Source organism: Lacerta agilis, chromosome 6 (genome assembly GCF_009819535.1).
Source record: "Lacerta agilis isolate rLacAgi1 chromosome 6, rLacAgi1.pri, whole genome shotgun sequence".
In the NCBI taxonomy this organism is placed as follows: Eukaryota; Metazoa; Chordata; class Lepidosauria; order Squamata; family Lacertidae; genus Lacerta; species Lacerta agilis.
In genome coordinates, this window is record NC_046317.1 from 85723785 (window position 1) to 85740749 (window position 16965).

The window sequence follows — 16965 nt, forward strand, 5'->3', positions numbered from 1 at the left end:
AATTTAAATGTGAATGTGGCCTAAATAAACAGGTGCAGTGTTATGTAAGGCATGAAAAATACGGTATATCTCACAATACACGATTCTGAACCCCCTGTTTGTACCCTTTGTCGGCGAATCGCGTCCCCTTTTCCGCTTCTTTTGCGATCTCTGAGTGATCTCGGTTGTGCAACAGTATTTTTCTTTCATGGGAGCCGCTCGGAGGCTTTCATCATCACAAGCGCCAATCACCTATGCAAATTGGGGGAAAATTATTCAGACATGAGGTGCAGATGTGCAAGATAAATGTCCCGTAACATTTGGGAACCCCGCCTTTCTTCCTTCAGTTGTGCTCAAGTTTTGCACTCAAAAATCAGGTCTGATCAGAAAAATTCTTTTCCTCCTTCTCTATTCTGCAAACAAGTTGGCGCTCTTTCAACCCTGCCTACAAGTCAAACAGAGCTCATTTTGGATTAAAGTCAAGTCCTTTCATAGGTCGCTCCAGGTGAACAGTGTATGAATAGCCAGAGTGTTGCCCTTACGAGAGTGATGCTAGTTGGCTAATCTGACTATATTAGGATTAAGGTCATAATTTGAATCATAGAGTTAGAAGGGACCACAAGGACCATCTAGTCCAGCCCCCTGCAATGTAGGAATCTTTTGCCTGATGTGGGGCTCGAACCCACAGCCCTGAGATTTAGTCTCATGCTCTACCAATTGAGAAACCCAGCTTTGGAAAGACAGCTTCAATTCCTTCCAACTTTCACCTCCTTTATTTTAACCATGGCGTCGGCACTTCATTTTGGGATGTGTCTGTTGCAAGTCTTCCTTTTAGTAATTGGCACTGTGGTCTAAACCACAGAGCCTGTGGCTTGCCGATCAGAAGGTCGGCGGTTCGAATCCCCGTGAGAGGGTGAGCTCCCGTTGCTCAGTCTCTGCTCCTGCCAACCTAGCAGTTCGAAAGCACGTCAAAGTGCAAGTAGATGAATAGGTACCGCTTCGGCGGGAAGGTAAACGGCGTTTCCGTGCGCTGCTCTGGTTCGCCAGAAGCGGCTTACTCATGCTGGCCACATGACCCAGAAACTGTACGCCGGCTCCCTCGGCCAATTAAGCAAGATGAGCGCCGCAACCTTAGAGTCGTTCACGACTGGACCTAATGGTCAGGGATCCCTTTACCTTTACTGATTTAGCAGAGACAGCTGAATACATTCTGCTGCCTGGGGCAGAGCCGAGGGCAAATGTTTGGTGCTCCCCATTGCACATACAGAAGCCAGCTGGGCTGACAGATGAATCTGACTGGAACACTGGCAATGGGGCAGTGTTGTCCCCTGCAGCTGATGCCAGCTGGCTAGCATAGGGGGCACAGAACAGGTCAGATGTGGCACAAATCTCTGTCCTCCAGCCCAGAAGAATGGACAAGGAGCTCGGAAGGAATGCCTTGGGGGAAATACTCAAATGTCCACCAGAATCTGACACCTGAGGCAGTTGCTTCACTCTGCCTAATGATTGGGACAGCTAGCAGCCCAGCTGAATCTCATAAGGCCATGCATCTTAAGAGCTGCCCACTTTGTCGCCACACTTGTCTGCCCACGTGCCGTTGGAGCAGGATCCTGGCACACCACATGGAACCCCCTTTCTCTAGTGGTTTCTCTTGACTCAGACGAGAGCATAAGGTTTGATTAGCATTGCCAAAGTTTCTCATAAGTGGGGAATCTCTTGTTTGTGGGCTTAATCAGACCCACCAGTCCTCCCTATTTAACCCACGGGGCAGTTTTGGCTAAGACACACCTGCCTGCCTTCAACCTAACGTCATATATGACACCAGGCTGGGTAAAGGCATGGCTGGATTAAAAGGGGTTTGCAGATCAGTGGTGCTAATAATAATAATAATAATAATAATAATAATAATAATAATAATAATATTTTATACCCCGCCCATCTGGCTGGGTTTCCCCAGCCACTCTGGGCGGCTCCCAACAAAATATTAAAAACAAGATAAAACATCAAACATTAAAAACTTCCCTATACAGGGCTGCATTCAGATGTCTTCTAAAAGTCAGATAGTTGTTTATTTCCTTAACATCTGGTGGGAGGCCATTCCACAGGGTGGGCGCCACTACCGAAAAGGCCCTCTGCCTGGTTCCCGGTAGCCTCATTTCTCACAGTGAGAGAACTGCCAGAAGGCCCTCGGAGATGGACCTCAGTGTCTGGACTGAACAATGGGGGGGGGGAGACACCCCTTCAGGTATACTGGGCCGAAGCTGTTTAGGGCTTTAAAGGTCAGCACCAACACATTGAATTGTGCTTGGAAACATACTGGGAGCCAATGAAGGTCTTTCAGGACCGGTGTTATATGGTCTCGGCGGCCGCTCCCAGTCACCAGTCTAGCTGCTTCTATGTAGCGTATTTTTCCTTGTATAACATGCCACCGTGTATAAGACACCCCCTATTTTTGGGGACTCAAAATTAAGAAAATGGGGGGGGGGAGATTGCCCCCGTTTATAAGACTACCCCCCTTTAAACATTATTTTTTAGTAAAAAACAAAACAAAAACCTTAGTCTTATACACGGAAAAGTACATTACTTTGCAAGCACCAACAACAGCTGATTCCCTGGGTTTTTGCATTACACCGCCTGCACGGTTTGATTTCAAACTGTGCAAGCAAAAAATGGTCATCGTGACATCAGCTGAATGACAGGCATATTCGGCCAAGTAAACCCAGTGTTGCCCAGTTGACTCCTAAATAAGTCCCACACTGAGAATGGCTTGTGCCTAGCTAGAAGGTAGACTCTGTTTGTGGGGGGGGGGCAGGGGGCGGCAGGTGCATTTGTGGGATGATGAACAAATACACAAAAGGGAACAAACCTCGCTATCGGATGTTTTGGGCTCGTCAGATTCTTCATTGACCGACTCAGAATCTCCACTACCTAAAGGAAACAATGGCAGGTGAAAGATCAGCTGTGTCAGAGGACCTGCAGTTTCCAGACGAGGAGCAACACTGAAGTCAGAAAGCGCCTTAAGGAAGAAGGAGGCTGCTCTCTGTGCTTTGTGCCAAAATTCAAATGACAAGCAAACAAAACCTCTCTCTCTGTGTGTGTGTGTTCCTCACACACACCCAGATGTCAATCAGTTGAGAGATCCTTCTCCCGTGATTAGATCTCCTTATATACAAATCAGTACACAGCTGCCTTTAAAAAACAAAACAACAACTTTCCCACTAGAACAAAAATCCTGATTCTCTGGTCTGGGCTAGAGCTTCCCAAAATCAAGCCATACAGGCCAACTCTACTTTCCAGCTCAGCCAGTAAAGTTGATATTAGGGATGTGACCTTTTTAAATAATAATAATAATAATAATAATATAGGAATAGTGCTCCCCCCCATACAATAGGAGGGCCAACCAACCATTTCACTGTGGCACCGAGAAGGAGTGCGGAAGGGTCAAGTTTCTAATCCTCACAGATGTAGAGAAAATTTTAAAAAATGTGGATTTTCCTGTGGGGGCTATAAATAGGAAAAGCTTGTGATTTCCTCATTGTCTTGAATCAGGGATCATTCCCTTTGCAACTTCCTATCGTGTGTCCATATCTCAGTGGTTAATTACATGGTCTGCGTGCAGGAAGTCGCTGGTTAAATATCTGAAATCTCCAGGTAAAAGGACCAGGAGGCAAATGCCTGAGACTCTGGAAAGCTGCTGCCAGTCACAGTAGACAATACTGATCTAGGTGAGCAAATAATCTGAGCAGGTGGGGCTCACTTGGGTTGATATGGCCACAGGCTAAAGTGAGAAGTTTCTGGTCTTGCTGTCTGAAAAACCTTTCAGGGTGCTGGAGGTTTCGGTTGAGCACAAAGACCTGTTATAATCGAAGTTTACTTAAATTGGAGGCACAGTGTGTTCAAACAATGCAGTCGTCCTGGATATAAGGAGTGAAACTACCGGTTGAGCAATAGACGTTTCTTCGGAAGCCACAGAACTTAGATGTTGATACTGAGAGGATTAATTAGAACCATTAGGGGAAGTGTTTTTCAAGTTTTGGGGTGCAGTTTGATGTAAGAGTGGTTCGGTCAACAAGGGATGTCTACATTTCTTGCTCAAAGAAATGGTAGCTGTGCCAGTCTGTTACAGCAGCCACAGAAATAGAGTCTTCTGGCAACTTAAAGGCTAATGGCGCTTCCGGTTTGTCTCTATTTTTGGGTGGGATTCAGTCACATACAGGCAAATTCAGGTTGGGCAGTTAGTTGATTTGGAGGTCTTGCGCAATAAACCCACTTCCTCAAAAAGATAAGACTTTTGGCGATAAGGAAAGTGTCGGGGAAATGCATGGCAAAGTGTAGGGTAACACTTGCTTTGATGCAACGTCATCCAGTGTCCTCATAAGCAAGTTGAAATTAAATTAACAGCATCTAATCTCCCTGCGAGCAAATCATGGTGATGATGTTGCTGTTGGTGGCATCTGTCTGTCTGAAAAGATAACGGTGTGTTTAATGCACCTGGGGACTGCTAACTTAGAAAAACCCTACAACCTAACAAGAGAAATCTTGTTCCCTATCACTGTCTCTCTGAAAGTGCAGGTTACCTGGCTGCTCCACTTTTTGCTTCTGCGCTTCAAAAGGCACCTTTGTCTCTGAATCGGCTGTGGCGTCGCAAGACACTGGCTTGTACGTGGGACGTTCTTGTACTGAAGAGATCTGCAGAAGTCACAGACTGATTTTTGTGACCAGAAATATAGCAGTTCAACACACACACACACACACACACACACACACCAATAACACCTAGCCTCCATCATGGCCACAGACCAGGAATCCTCAAAGGCAGATTCCTCCAACATCTGCAGCTGTAAGGAGACAGGTGTATTTCATGGACTGCCCTGTGTGGAGCTGTAGCACACAGGAAGGGATATCTGCTACCAGACTCTGATAATTTGGTCTACCAACTCCTAGGAGGATCCGGAGAGCTCTGAGGAGTCTCTAGTCAATGAATAGCTAGCCCAGCCTATCCAGATCTGTTAGTTGCTCCAGCACACTGCTGAGTCCACATGTATGTCCTGCCTCAGCTACAGGAACTGTTGCCCTGAAACCCTCTCCAAGGTGCTGATCTTACCTTCCCCTGCTTATCCACCCCCAGCCCTTCTTGGATGATCACGTATGCTTGGTGGTGAGTATCTCCATGGACCACGACAACCTCCATGGAACATCACACATGTCTAGCCTTCCTTCTTGGTGAGATGGGGAAGGGATGTAAATTGAGTAGTAGAACACAATTCTTGCATGTAGCTCAAAGCAAGAACAAACTTAGTTGGTCTCTAAGGTGCTACTGGAAGGAATTTTTTATTTTTTATTTTGCATGTAGCAGGTTTGGGGTTCATTTCCACCAAAAGGCACCTCGGTGGGGCTGGAGTGACCCCTCTCTTAAGTGTTGGAGATCTGCAGCAAATCAGAATATACACTACTTGGCTATATATGCCAGCAGTGTAAGGTAGCTTCGTATGTTCATGAGACCTGTGTTCAAGTCCTGCTAAGCACAAGCATCGCTGTAAGAGAGAATCATATCTGATTCACAGAATGTGAACCATAAGTCGTGTCCAGCGCAGACAAGACCCATTGAAATTCATGGACCTTAGTTAGCCACACCCATTAATCTCAATAGGTCTGCTTTTAACATTGGATACAACTCCCATGAGCGCATATGAACTGAATGATGCTCATGTTCGATCAAAGGTGACATGACTGATGCAGCAGACAGGTGTTTCCTGAAGAGGACCCATTAAGTGTGGATGATGTATGTAGCCGCATCTTTAAAAACCTTTGCACACATATCGTCGGACTCTGATCGGATCTGACTGTTCATGTGAGTATTTAAAGATGTGACTATGTCGTCTACACTTTAAACACACAAAGTGAAAAACATCTGCATGCCACATTCGTCCTAGCCCTTTGCAGGTATACTAAATGGGTAAAACGTGTGGAGGACTGGGGGCAAGAAGGCCTTGAGGCAGCTGACACTCCACCGCATGTATACCCGCTTGTTTCAAGGTCAGGTGGGGCCCATGCATGTACAAGTGTATTCAAACATATGTAAAACACAGGAGTAGGATGGGCTGGCAAGTATTTTATTGTGCTATTTGATAGTTGCATTTTATTTATGGATGTGTATGTTTTCATGCTTGTGTAATTGATTTCTATACTTCTAAACACTTAGAAGCCTGTTTTGGCATTAGGCGACATATCAATCAATCAATCCATCCATCCATCAATCAATCCTCAATGGTGAACAAGGTGATTTGCTGCTGGTAGCAAAATACTGGTAGGAAGGCAAAAATATTGCAAAGGATAAAAGTGGCATAAAAAAACGTAAATGGGAAGCGGTTTTGTTTACAAAGAGAAGTGACTGTTCAGAACAGCCAAGAACTCCAAGAACTCTTGGAGCAGTTTCTCTTACCAAAGATGTCTCCTTGGCTCCCACGCTGAGCTGCTCTGACTCTTTGCCCTTGTGGAGACGTTCAGCTGTGTGGAGCCAGGTGGACAAATCGCTTTTATGAAGAATGGGGTCTTCAGCTGACCTTTTAATCGGACTTCCAGGCTCCTCTTCCCCTGAGGACGGTTGCCGGTTGGCTGCCTTCAATTTCTCCCTTCCTCTTCCATAATCTGATAGGTCCAGGGGTACTTCTGTGAGATACTCCCTCATGACTTCTGCCTTCTCTGCTTGCTCCAGTTCTTCCCTGTCGATCAAAAGAAATCGCCCGAGCGTTCCCTCACTAGAGTCTCCCGAACTGGACCTTTCCTTTTTGCACTCCTTGCCTGCCCTCAGCAGTGGGGAAGGCGATCGGCGATCGGCACGATCTAAGCCATCTTCCATCTTGGCATTGCATTCCTGCTGCTGCATCAATAAATAACGGAGCTTCTCTTGATGATTAAGAAACTGGAGTCTGTTCTCCAAATGGCGGTCCTTCATGTACACCATAGCGCCGGGGAGATCCAAGATGGCAGCTTGATCTTCCCAGTCGTCTTGTGACTTCATTCTGCCTTCTGCCTCTCTGGCCATTAGTAAGCGGTGAGGGAAACCACTTTCCCTGCTGCTGGAGTTACTCTGGAGCCCAAGATGGTGCAAGGCGAAGTGTTGGCTGGGGAGGCAGGATTGCTCCTTTCTGGCGGCAAACTTCAGAGCCTTGTAAGATGAAGCAAGTTCCCGGCAGTCCGATTTGCTGGCTCTTAAATAACTGAAACCAAGCATGACTGTCAATGCTACTCAAAAATCTGCCAAGAGTCACAGGGTAGTATTCAACTACTGTCAGTGCCGGATCAAGACATTTTGCTGCCTGAGGCAAAAGACAAGATGGTGCCCTTCCCCAAGGCACATACAGAAACCAATTGGATTGGCAGCTGAATCTTACCTCAGTACTGGTGAAAGGAAAGTATCTTCCACCGTGCTTGAGGGCAACCAGGTAGTGCAGGGGGTACAAAGCATGGTACCCACAGCTCTCCCTGATCTCTGCCCCATAGCACCTGCTGTCTGAGGCAGCTGCTTCCCTCTGTCTCATCATAGAGCCAGCCCTAACATGTCCCATTAGTGGAATGACTTCTGGTTATGCAATGAGACTTCCCCTGTTCTCCTTTCCCCACGTGTACCCCCACATGCTTCCCAAATCTGCTGCAGACAGTTGGGAGAACCCCTAAACAGCTTTAGGGGATGCATGGGGGAGAACGTTCCATTGCACAATCAGCGACCCTTGCACTGACAGAATGAGAGTTTTAGTGCTATACTGGGAACCGTAATTTCAAATGGCTCAGGCTGCATTCCAGCCGGGTGCTTCCTTTCCATTTATTATCATCCTGCACTGCTGGGGATTGGACTAGATGACGCTTTGGGTCCTTTCCAATTCTATGACTCTAGACTCCATAGTGAGTAACTTTGTTTTGGTCAACCTGGACAGATGGTCAAGGTGGCGATGCCATCATCTAAGTGCTCCTGATTCACCACGCCATGCTACATTCAGATGTAGCGAATTTACAGCGCATTGTTTCTTTAACAACATCTAGTCTCCTGACTCCTCTCTCACCTTTGTTTTGTCCTGGGAGAAATCCTGCTGCAGGCCTGTAATAGAAGCCATGCCAGAAATCTGTATATAACCCCTGATAATAAACCAGTTACATTACCAACACCTGTGTGGGACCTGAATTCACTGGTCAAGTTTCAACACACAGCACACATCCCATTGCAAGCACTTCAATAAGATGTGTGGGCTGTAGCACGATACTGGAATCTAGATCTAAAAGCTGTTTCACATGGTGATTTGTCCTCCTTTTCTCCCTGTGCAAGCCAGAGGCAAAGATGTTTCCCTCTTTACCCTGGTGATCACTTTTTCTGTATGCCACCATAAGAAGAAGAGTTTGGATTTGATATCCCGCTTTATCACTACCCGAAGGAGTCTCAAAGCGGCTAACATTCTCCTTTCCCTTCCTCCCCCACAACAAACACTCTGTGAGGTGAGTGGGGCTGAGAGACTTCAAAGAAGTGTGACTAGCCCAAGGTCACCCAGCAGCTGCATGTGGAGGAGCGGAGACGCGAACCCGGTTCCCCAGATTACGAGTCTACCGCTCTTAACCACTGCACCACACTGGCTCTAGAAGCTTGGTTTCGCACCCCTTCAGATGAAAGCTGAAAATGCAAGGGAGGGGCCTGGGATATTCTTGAAGAGACCAGGCAGACCCTTGTACTGTAGCTCACGCACCCTAGGCTGCTCCTGAGCTCTTACTTACGCTTCAAAGCTGGGGATTCGATCAGAAGCTGGGGGTGGGGGCGTTCCACTTGCAGGGGGCGGGGTGGCACTTCCTGGACAATCTCTTTCCTGGGAGCAGGATCTCGAGCCGGGCCTCAGTAACGCAATTGTTCCGTGCAACTGGTTGGCTATCCTCTGAGAAGAATGCTAATAACAGAGGGGAGACAGGAAGAGGAGAAAGGCTTCGTCCCTGCATCGTCTGGGAGGAGGAGGCCAAATGAGGAGGCCGAAGGAAGTGGCCAAGTCCCGTTTAACATTTTCAAGAGGCAGGGCCAGAGGCGTGGCATGGGTGGGGCGAGGGGGGCCATGGCCCTCGGTGCATTTTTTAAAAAAAGGGTGCATTCTTCTCCTCATGCTGCCCCTGCCAGCCCCGCACTACTTTGTGAGTCCGATCCCACATCCCAGCCTCACATGGTAGTGTGAAGCTGTCAGGGCCTCCGGAGCTGGGAACAGGTACATGCCATTCAAAAGGGTCCCATCGGACAGATTGCCTGCCCTCTGCATCCTGCTGCATCTCAGTGCCTTCCTCTTTCTTCTGGTTTTGGAAAGATAGAGAAGGAGAAATTAGCTAGGGGCAAGCTTACCATCTCAAGAGCATGTTCTCCCTGGAGAAGGATGTTCGGAGAGACCCTGCTACTCGGGGAGCTTCTCTGTCCCGGAGACTGATCTGGAAGAAGGAAAGAGAGGATTGGATGTTTCAAAGAAGCATAGGATCGTGAGTTGGAAGCGACCACGAGGGTCGTCTAGTTCAGCCCCCTGCAATGCTGGAAACCTTTGCCCAACGTGGGCCGTATGTTTGAACGCAGAAGACCCATCCAACTCTGGTCTGCCGCCCTCAGAAGAAGAAGAAGAAGAAGCAGAAAAGTTTGGATTTGATATCCCACTTTTCACTACCCGAAGGAGTCTCAAAGCGGCTAACATTCTCCTTTCCCTTCCTCCCCCACAACAAACACTCTGTGAGGTGAGTGGGGCTGAGAGACTTCAGAGAAGTGTGACTAGCCCAAGGTCACCCAGCAGCTGCATGTGGAGGAGTGGAGACACGAACCCGGTTCCCCAGATTACAAGTCTACCGCTCTTAACCACTACACCACACTGACTCCTTAAGAACCTAAGTCCAAAGGTCCATCTAGTCCAGCAATCTGTTTTCATGGTGGCCAACAAGATGCCCACAGGACGTCTACAAGCAGGACCTGAGCAGTGCTCAGTGGAGGCTGGTGCATTAGGGCAAATGGCACATTGCCCCACCAACCTCAACCAGCCCCTGTCTGCCTGCCTGCCTTCTTACTGACATGCAGTCTAGGGGCCACCAGTGGCTGCCAACTTCTTCTCCCTCAGCCTCAGTGTTGCCCTTAAAGACCTCAGCAGGGAAGAGGATGGAGACAAAACGAGAATGAGTCTGCTCAGTATACCTGAAGGAGCATCTCCATCCCCATCGTTCTGCCCGGACACTGAGGTCCAGCTCCCAGGGCCTTCTGGCGGTTGCCTCGCTACGAGAAGTGAAGCTACAGGGAAGCAGGTAGAGGGCCTTCTCGGTAGTGGCGCCCACCCTGTGGAACGCCCTCCCATCAGACGTCCAGAAAATAAATAACTACCTGACTTTTAGAAGACACCTGAAGGCAACCCTGTTTAGGAAAGTTTTTAACATTTGATGTTTTATCGTGTTTTTAATAAATTTTAATAAATAACGGTACAGCCTCCAAGAGAGACAAGAAAAGGCTCCAACGAGCTGTAAGAATTGCAGAAAGGGTAATTGGTGTTAGCTTGCCTTCAGTAGAGACAATTTATGCTACCCGAGTTAGGAAGAGAGCAAAAAGAATTGTAGCAGATCCTTTACATCCCGGTCATCATCTGCTTGATGATGCTTCCATCTGGACGTCGCTACAGGACTTCATATACAAAATCGGCCAGGCACAAGAATAGTTTTTTCCCTTGTGCCATTAAATTGTTAAATTCGTAGTTGTATAGCTGAAGGGGAGGTAAAATATGGGTGGGGTTTCTTTGCTTCTTTGTATTGTGAGAGGAACAGTGTCTGTATGTTTACATTGCAATGTAGCCGAAACAAATTCCAAGTATGTTGGAAAATGTACTTGGCCAATAATAAATTATTCCTATTCCTATTCCTATTCCTAATATTCTGTTGGGAGCCGCCCAGAGTGGCTAGGGAAACCCAGCCAGATGGGTGGGGTATAAATAATACCGTCTGTCATTGCTTTGACTCCACTTACGGTTGACCTCTCTGCCTTATGCTCTACCAGATCCAATGGGTGCCAGCTCCCATTGCCAAGCACCTCAGGAGATTGCCTATGAGGGCAATTGTGCCCCGGGGCTAAAAGGATTCCCTAGCTCTGCCACGGAGCAAACTGGGGCCAGCCCGAGGAGAACATGCCTCCTGCCAGCGGATTGCCGAACGGTTCGTCATACTCGTCTTCCGCTTCTCGGCTTGTGGATTTCTCAGCGCTGGATTTCCTGCTCTGTGTGGAGATCAAGGGCAGCGGGGAGTTGGGGTTGGAGCTCCCTTCTCTCGACGGCCCTCTCAGAGGCTTCTGTCTGTCCCTGTGGAAACACAAAGGAAAAGAATGACAAAAGAAACCACAGCACCTGGCTGAATTGCACCATTTGCCTGAGGAGTGAATGCTAGAATCCTTTTAATCCAGGCACCCCCAAACCTGGCCCTCCAGATGTTTTGGGACTACAACTCCCATAATCCCTAGCTAACAGGACCAGTGGTCAGGGATGATGGGAGTTGTAGTCCCAAAACATCTGGAGGGCCGAGTTTGAGGGTGCCTGTCTTAATCTTTACCTATAACATTTATAGCCCACTTTTCAGCAGTTATCATCTCTTCTCGACAAGGCAGTTTACGATAATTGTTCAAAATTATCAGTTGCAAGAAAAAACAGAGACACAATGGAAATGGCATCTAGCCAAACTTCTCTCCTCAATCCCATCACTGCAGCTCCGAGGAATTCCTTAGTCTAGATGTAAGTAATGCAATAGCTCCACCTGCTGGCAGCTATGTTGTTGTTGTTGTTCAGTCGTTCAGTCGTGTCCGACTCTTCGTGACCCCATGGACCAGAGCACGCCAGGCACCCCTATCCTCCACTGCCTCCCGTGGTTTGGCCAAACTCATGCCAGTTGCTTCGAGAACACTGTCCAACCATCTCATCCTCTGTCGTCCCCTTCTCCTTGTGCCCTCCATCTTTCCCAACATCAAGGTCTTTTCCAGGGAGTCTTCTCTTCTCATGAGGTGGCCAAAGTACTGGAGCCTCAACTTCAGGATCTGTCCTTCTAGTGAGCACTCAGAGCCGATTTCCTTGAGAATGGATAGGTTTGATCTTCTTGCAGTCCGTGGGACTCTCAAGAGTCTCCTCCAGCACCATAATTCAAAAGCATCAATTCTTCAGCGATCAGTCTTCTTGATGGTCCAGCTCTCACTTCCGTACATTACTACTGGGAAAACCATAGCTTTAACTATACGGACCTTTGTCGGCAAGTGATGTCTTTGCTTTTTAAGATGCTGTCTAGGTTTGTCATGAACCTTGGTAAGCTGGCAGCTATGGTTACCTTCAATAGCAGAGGTTCTCCGCAAAAAAATAAAAATAAAAATGCACTTCAGTGCTCTATAATGCTGTTCAGCTAATACTAACGGACTTCGGGTGAAATCTTCTGTAGTCATGGCCTGGTGATAGGTTCATGGTGCAGAGGCATGAGCTATTGTTTTATTTATTTAATGTTGCAAGGAGGGAGCTGCGCCTGGGCTTCTTGGGGGGAAGCCACAACTGTTTCAAAGTGATATGATACAGTCGTACCTCATGTTGCGTTCGCTGCGGAATGCGAACAGGGCGGCTTATGAATGCGCTGATCCTGGAAGTACTGGAACGGGTTACTTCCGGGTTCGGCGGTTTGCGCATGCGCAGACGCGTCAAATGATGTCACGCACATGCGCAGAAGCGCCGAATCTCATCACGTACATGCGCAGACACGGCACTCGGGATGTGGACTGCTCAGGATGCGAACGGGGCTCCAGAACGGATCCCGTTCGCATCTAGAGGTACCACTGTACTGCTTTAAATGTGTTGTGAAGATGATTCACTCTATGTTATAATTTAAAACGTACTGAAAATGCAATAAAGGTGGTATTTAACCCCGGTCAAATTGGCAAAGATATATAAAAAGAACACGAATACTTGTTGGAGGTGTAAAGAAGGAATAGGCACGTTTATCCACATGTGGTAGGAGTGCAAGAAAATAAGAGAATTCTGGGAGGTTATTTATAATGAAATTTTAAAAATGTTTAAATTTTCATTCAACAAAAAACCTGATGCTTTTTTTACTTGGTAATACGTCACGAGAAATTACAAAAACTGCCCGACCTATATTTATGTATGCAACCACCATAGCAAGGATGCTAATAGCCAAAAATCGGAAAAGTAACGAAAACGGACTGGTTAGAAAAAATGATTGAATGCGCAACGCTCGCAAAATTATCTGGGAGATTAAGAGGAAACACCACACAAAGAGATTAACAAGGATTGGTCCATTATTTAATGATTGTCTCAAAAGCTATATAGAAAACACAAATCTTCTGACAGAAGTATAAAGAAATGTAATAAATAGAGAAGTTAGACGAGAGAAAGAGAGGAAGAGAAAAAGTTAGACGAGAGAAAGGAAGTAATTATCATAAAGGATAAACATAATAACCAATATGAAATGCGCATAGATTAAAGATTGACAAAATTACATAATGAGACTGGTTGGAAGTCAATAACCACAGTATGTCGGTGTCTTTGTTTTGTATGTAATGTAATGTCAAGTGTGTATAGTTTTTGTAATGTATTGATATTATTATTATTATTATTATTATTATTATTATTATTATTATTATTTGTTGTGAAGAACTTACTCTGTGCTGCAGAGCCTCTTCATTTCTTCTCTCAGGCTCTTGTTTTCCTCTCTCACCTTGTTCATTTCATTACCTGTAACGGAGGGGAGGAAGAGGTTTCTGTATTAGGTGAAGCCGGATGCATTCTCTAATTTCTAACTCTCGGAAATGGGCATACACAGGTGGCATTTTGCAACCATCTCCCGATGTTGCATCCCTCCACCCGAGCTTCAAGGACAATGTCGTACCACCCATTCTTTACTAAATAAAGAGAGAGGGACCTGACTCCCATGCATCGCTCTCTCTGACTGTGCGGAGACACCAGATTTCCTCCACGCTTACTGAGGATGAAGATGTGTTGAAGGCTCTGGAAATGGGCCTTCCCAAACTCGCGTTGCTTCTTCTTCGCAAGCTCCTGGGTCACTTGGCATCTGTCGCAGAGACCAGCTCGCAACCTTTAAAAAGTAATTCAGAGACAAGGAGAATGTCACATCTTTTAAATATTTTTTTTTTGTAATATGGTGCGCTCTGGTCCATGGGGTCACGAAGAGTCGGACACGACTAAACGACTAAACAACAACAATCCAAATTACATATCCATATTTAGAGATTTCTCCAAATCTCTGGACTTCCCCCCTTCCCCTCCATGGGTCCTACTGTACACACTCTCAACTGCATATTATTCCACAATCCATGTTTTGTATCTTTCCATCTTAGCCACAATGTTTGTTACATTACAAGTGTTATTAAAATCCTGCTAGTGTCTTCATCTGTTTACAGCGATCTCCTAGATAAATTATAAATCCCCGCCCCCATTCTGTATTGAAGTTTAGGTCTTCTTGGTTCCTGAGTTGGTTCTTCCAGCCAGTGTTGCCATTTCAGCATAGTCCAACAGCTTGATTTGCCATTCCTCTCCGCTAGGGACTTCATCTTCTTTCCATCTGTGAGCTAATAGCATCTGTGCACCTGCTGTCACATACGTAAAAAGTCTTTCGTATTCCTTTGTTATATCGGTAGCCTACCTAGAATTCCTAATAGAAAAGCTTCTAGTTTTTTTTTTACAAAAAAATTTAAACATCTTTTTCAGTTTGTTATATATCATTTCCCAAAATGCATTTTTTGCCTTACACGTCCACCACATATGATAAAAGGTACAAGAAAGTCACATCTTTAGAGCAGAGAGGCTGTCCTGGAAGGATGGCCCGAAAGAGACACTCACCCCCTTCACACTTAGTCATTCCTTCTATTCCCTAAGGTCCCTGAATAATAGTAGCTTAAGGGTCCCGGGCTCATAATAATAATAATAATAATAATAATAATAATAATAATAATAATAATAGGCTGGGTGGGCATAGCTAGCGCATGAATCTGTTGTACCTGTTTTCCAACACTTTCACGTTTTCTTTTAGGACTTTCTGTTGCTCTCGTAGCTGGTGGTTTTTGGCAAACAGCTCTTCGATTCTCTGGGTGTCTCTAATTCAGGGAAGAAGAAGAAGAAGAAGAAGAAGAGTTTGGATTTGATATCCCGCTTTTCACTACCCGAAGGAGTCTCAAAGCGGCTAACATTCTCCTTTCCCTTCCTCCCCCACAACAAACACTCTGTGAGGTGAGTGGGGCTGAGAGACTTCAAAGAAGTGTGACTAGCCCAAGGTCACCCAGCAGCTGCATGTGGAGGAGCGGAGACGCGAATCCGATTCACCAGATTACGAGTCTACCACTCTTAACCACTATACCACACTGGGAGAGCACAAGGAGCAAAATGAGGAGGTCGGTAGATTCGCACACCCTTAAACAGCATAGTAAGCTACTACAGACAGAGTCGCATCATTGATTCAGCTTGCTCGGTACTGTTCATACCAGGTGCGGGGAACTTTTGACCCTCTAGCTGTTGCTGAACTACAATTCCCAAGAGCCTTGGCCATTCACCATGCTTGTTGTGGCTGGTGGAAGTTCAGCAACATCTGGAGGGTCAAATGTTCCCCACATCTGGTTTACACTGACAGGCGGTGTTTAAATGTGGGGTTAAATTTGGGACCATCTGCCACTGAGCTACAACCCCAAACAAATTGTTGTCAGCATTGGGATTCAAACCCACACCTCTGAGGACGAAAGGGACCTGAACGCAACACCCTAGACCGTTTGGCCATCCTGACACCCCCCCCCCCCCAAATGCTTGTTGTGTGGAAAAATAGACCGATGAAAGTTTATAGCAAAATCCATGCTGAGGAAAGCGCATAAGGAACAGGCCCTGAAAAACTGCTGTCAAAGCACCTGTGGCAGCCATGTTCTCCCCGCCATTTTGTATGAACCCTGCCACAGCTGTGAATGTGTTCCCATGGCAGTCGTCTTGGGGGGGGGGGACATATTGCGTGAACTGGCCCCAGATTTTCTGAAATGGCCTCAAGTCCATTTTAGCCCCAGTCACCACCGAAAAAAGAGCATAATATGTGCTCCACTCACCGACATCTCTCATTGGTGAGCTCGTTCAGTTTTGTTTGCAGGCCTGAAAAGAGTTAAAAGAACGTCCGCATGAGACCCTGGATCCTCACTGCACGTCACATGACACTGTGAATGTCACATTATAAGCCGAAGGCATGTTGGTTAAGGGGCTTTCATTCAGACTGGGTAGCTGGCACCAGTGGAGGGTGCTCCATTGCCCTCTCAAAAAAATGCCCCCTCAGCCCACCACCCTACACCACTTGTTTATGGCAGTGGCGGTGAAGCAGAGGCAGTAAGGGGTGCGTCTTGGGGAGAGGTGTCTGTTAAAGAAAATTCTGGGCTGAGAGACTACTCAACAGCCCAGCTCGTCGGGGTAAAAGTCCCCCGCGGGTCCATGTGGTCAGTAAAAGAAGCAAATTTCAGCCAAGTAATTTAGAGCAAAACAGCAGTCAGTAGACTTAGATCCTTTATTGTTGCTCAACGGGTTCAAACAGCAGTAAGAACCCTGAGCATGGGGCGACATTCACTTTTAAAACTTTCCCACCATATCCCAGAATACAGTTCGCACAGCATCATCGATACATCATTGCTACGTCACTAAAACGTCAGAAAGGGGAGGGTTACACAAGATTAGCATCCACAGATATGTCAGGGCAACACCCAAGTATAAATTGCTTATACTTAAACACCCAAGAGAAGTTGCTGAATTGCAACTAATCACCAAACTTAAAACCATGGAGAGACCTGGTCTGAACAGAGACATTGGATTCTTATCTCATTACACATGACAAAGCTATCTTTAGCCATCTCACCCCTTGCCTTTTCCTGCAAGACCAATTGCAGTCGTTAACAGTCGTCAACAGGTTTTCCACACCTAACAGCCAATC

At 46.5% G+C, this 16965-nt stretch overlaps 1 protein-coding gene across 1 annotated transcript in view; it reads right to left on the reverse strand.

The window, feature by feature from the left end:
- The window catches only part of RBBP8NL (RBBP8 N-terminal like), a 38956-nt gene that overhangs the window by 4850 nt on the left and 17141 nt on the right, over positions 1-16965 (reverse strand). The window contains 13 exon segments of the mRNA XM_033153694.1: positions 105-231; positions 2846-2907; positions 4557-4652; positions 5824-5859; positions 5943-5952; positions 6446-7199; positions 8740-8906; positions 9344-9426; positions 11164-11312; positions 13661-13733; positions 13982-14094; positions 15017-15112; positions 16100-16142. Coding sequence (XP_033009585.1) covers positions 105-231; positions 2846-2907; positions 4557-4652; positions 5824-5859; positions 5943-5952; positions 6446-7199; positions 8740-8906; positions 9344-9426; positions 11164-11312; positions 13661-13733; positions 13982-14094; positions 15017-15112; positions 16100-16142 — 1809 coding nt within the window.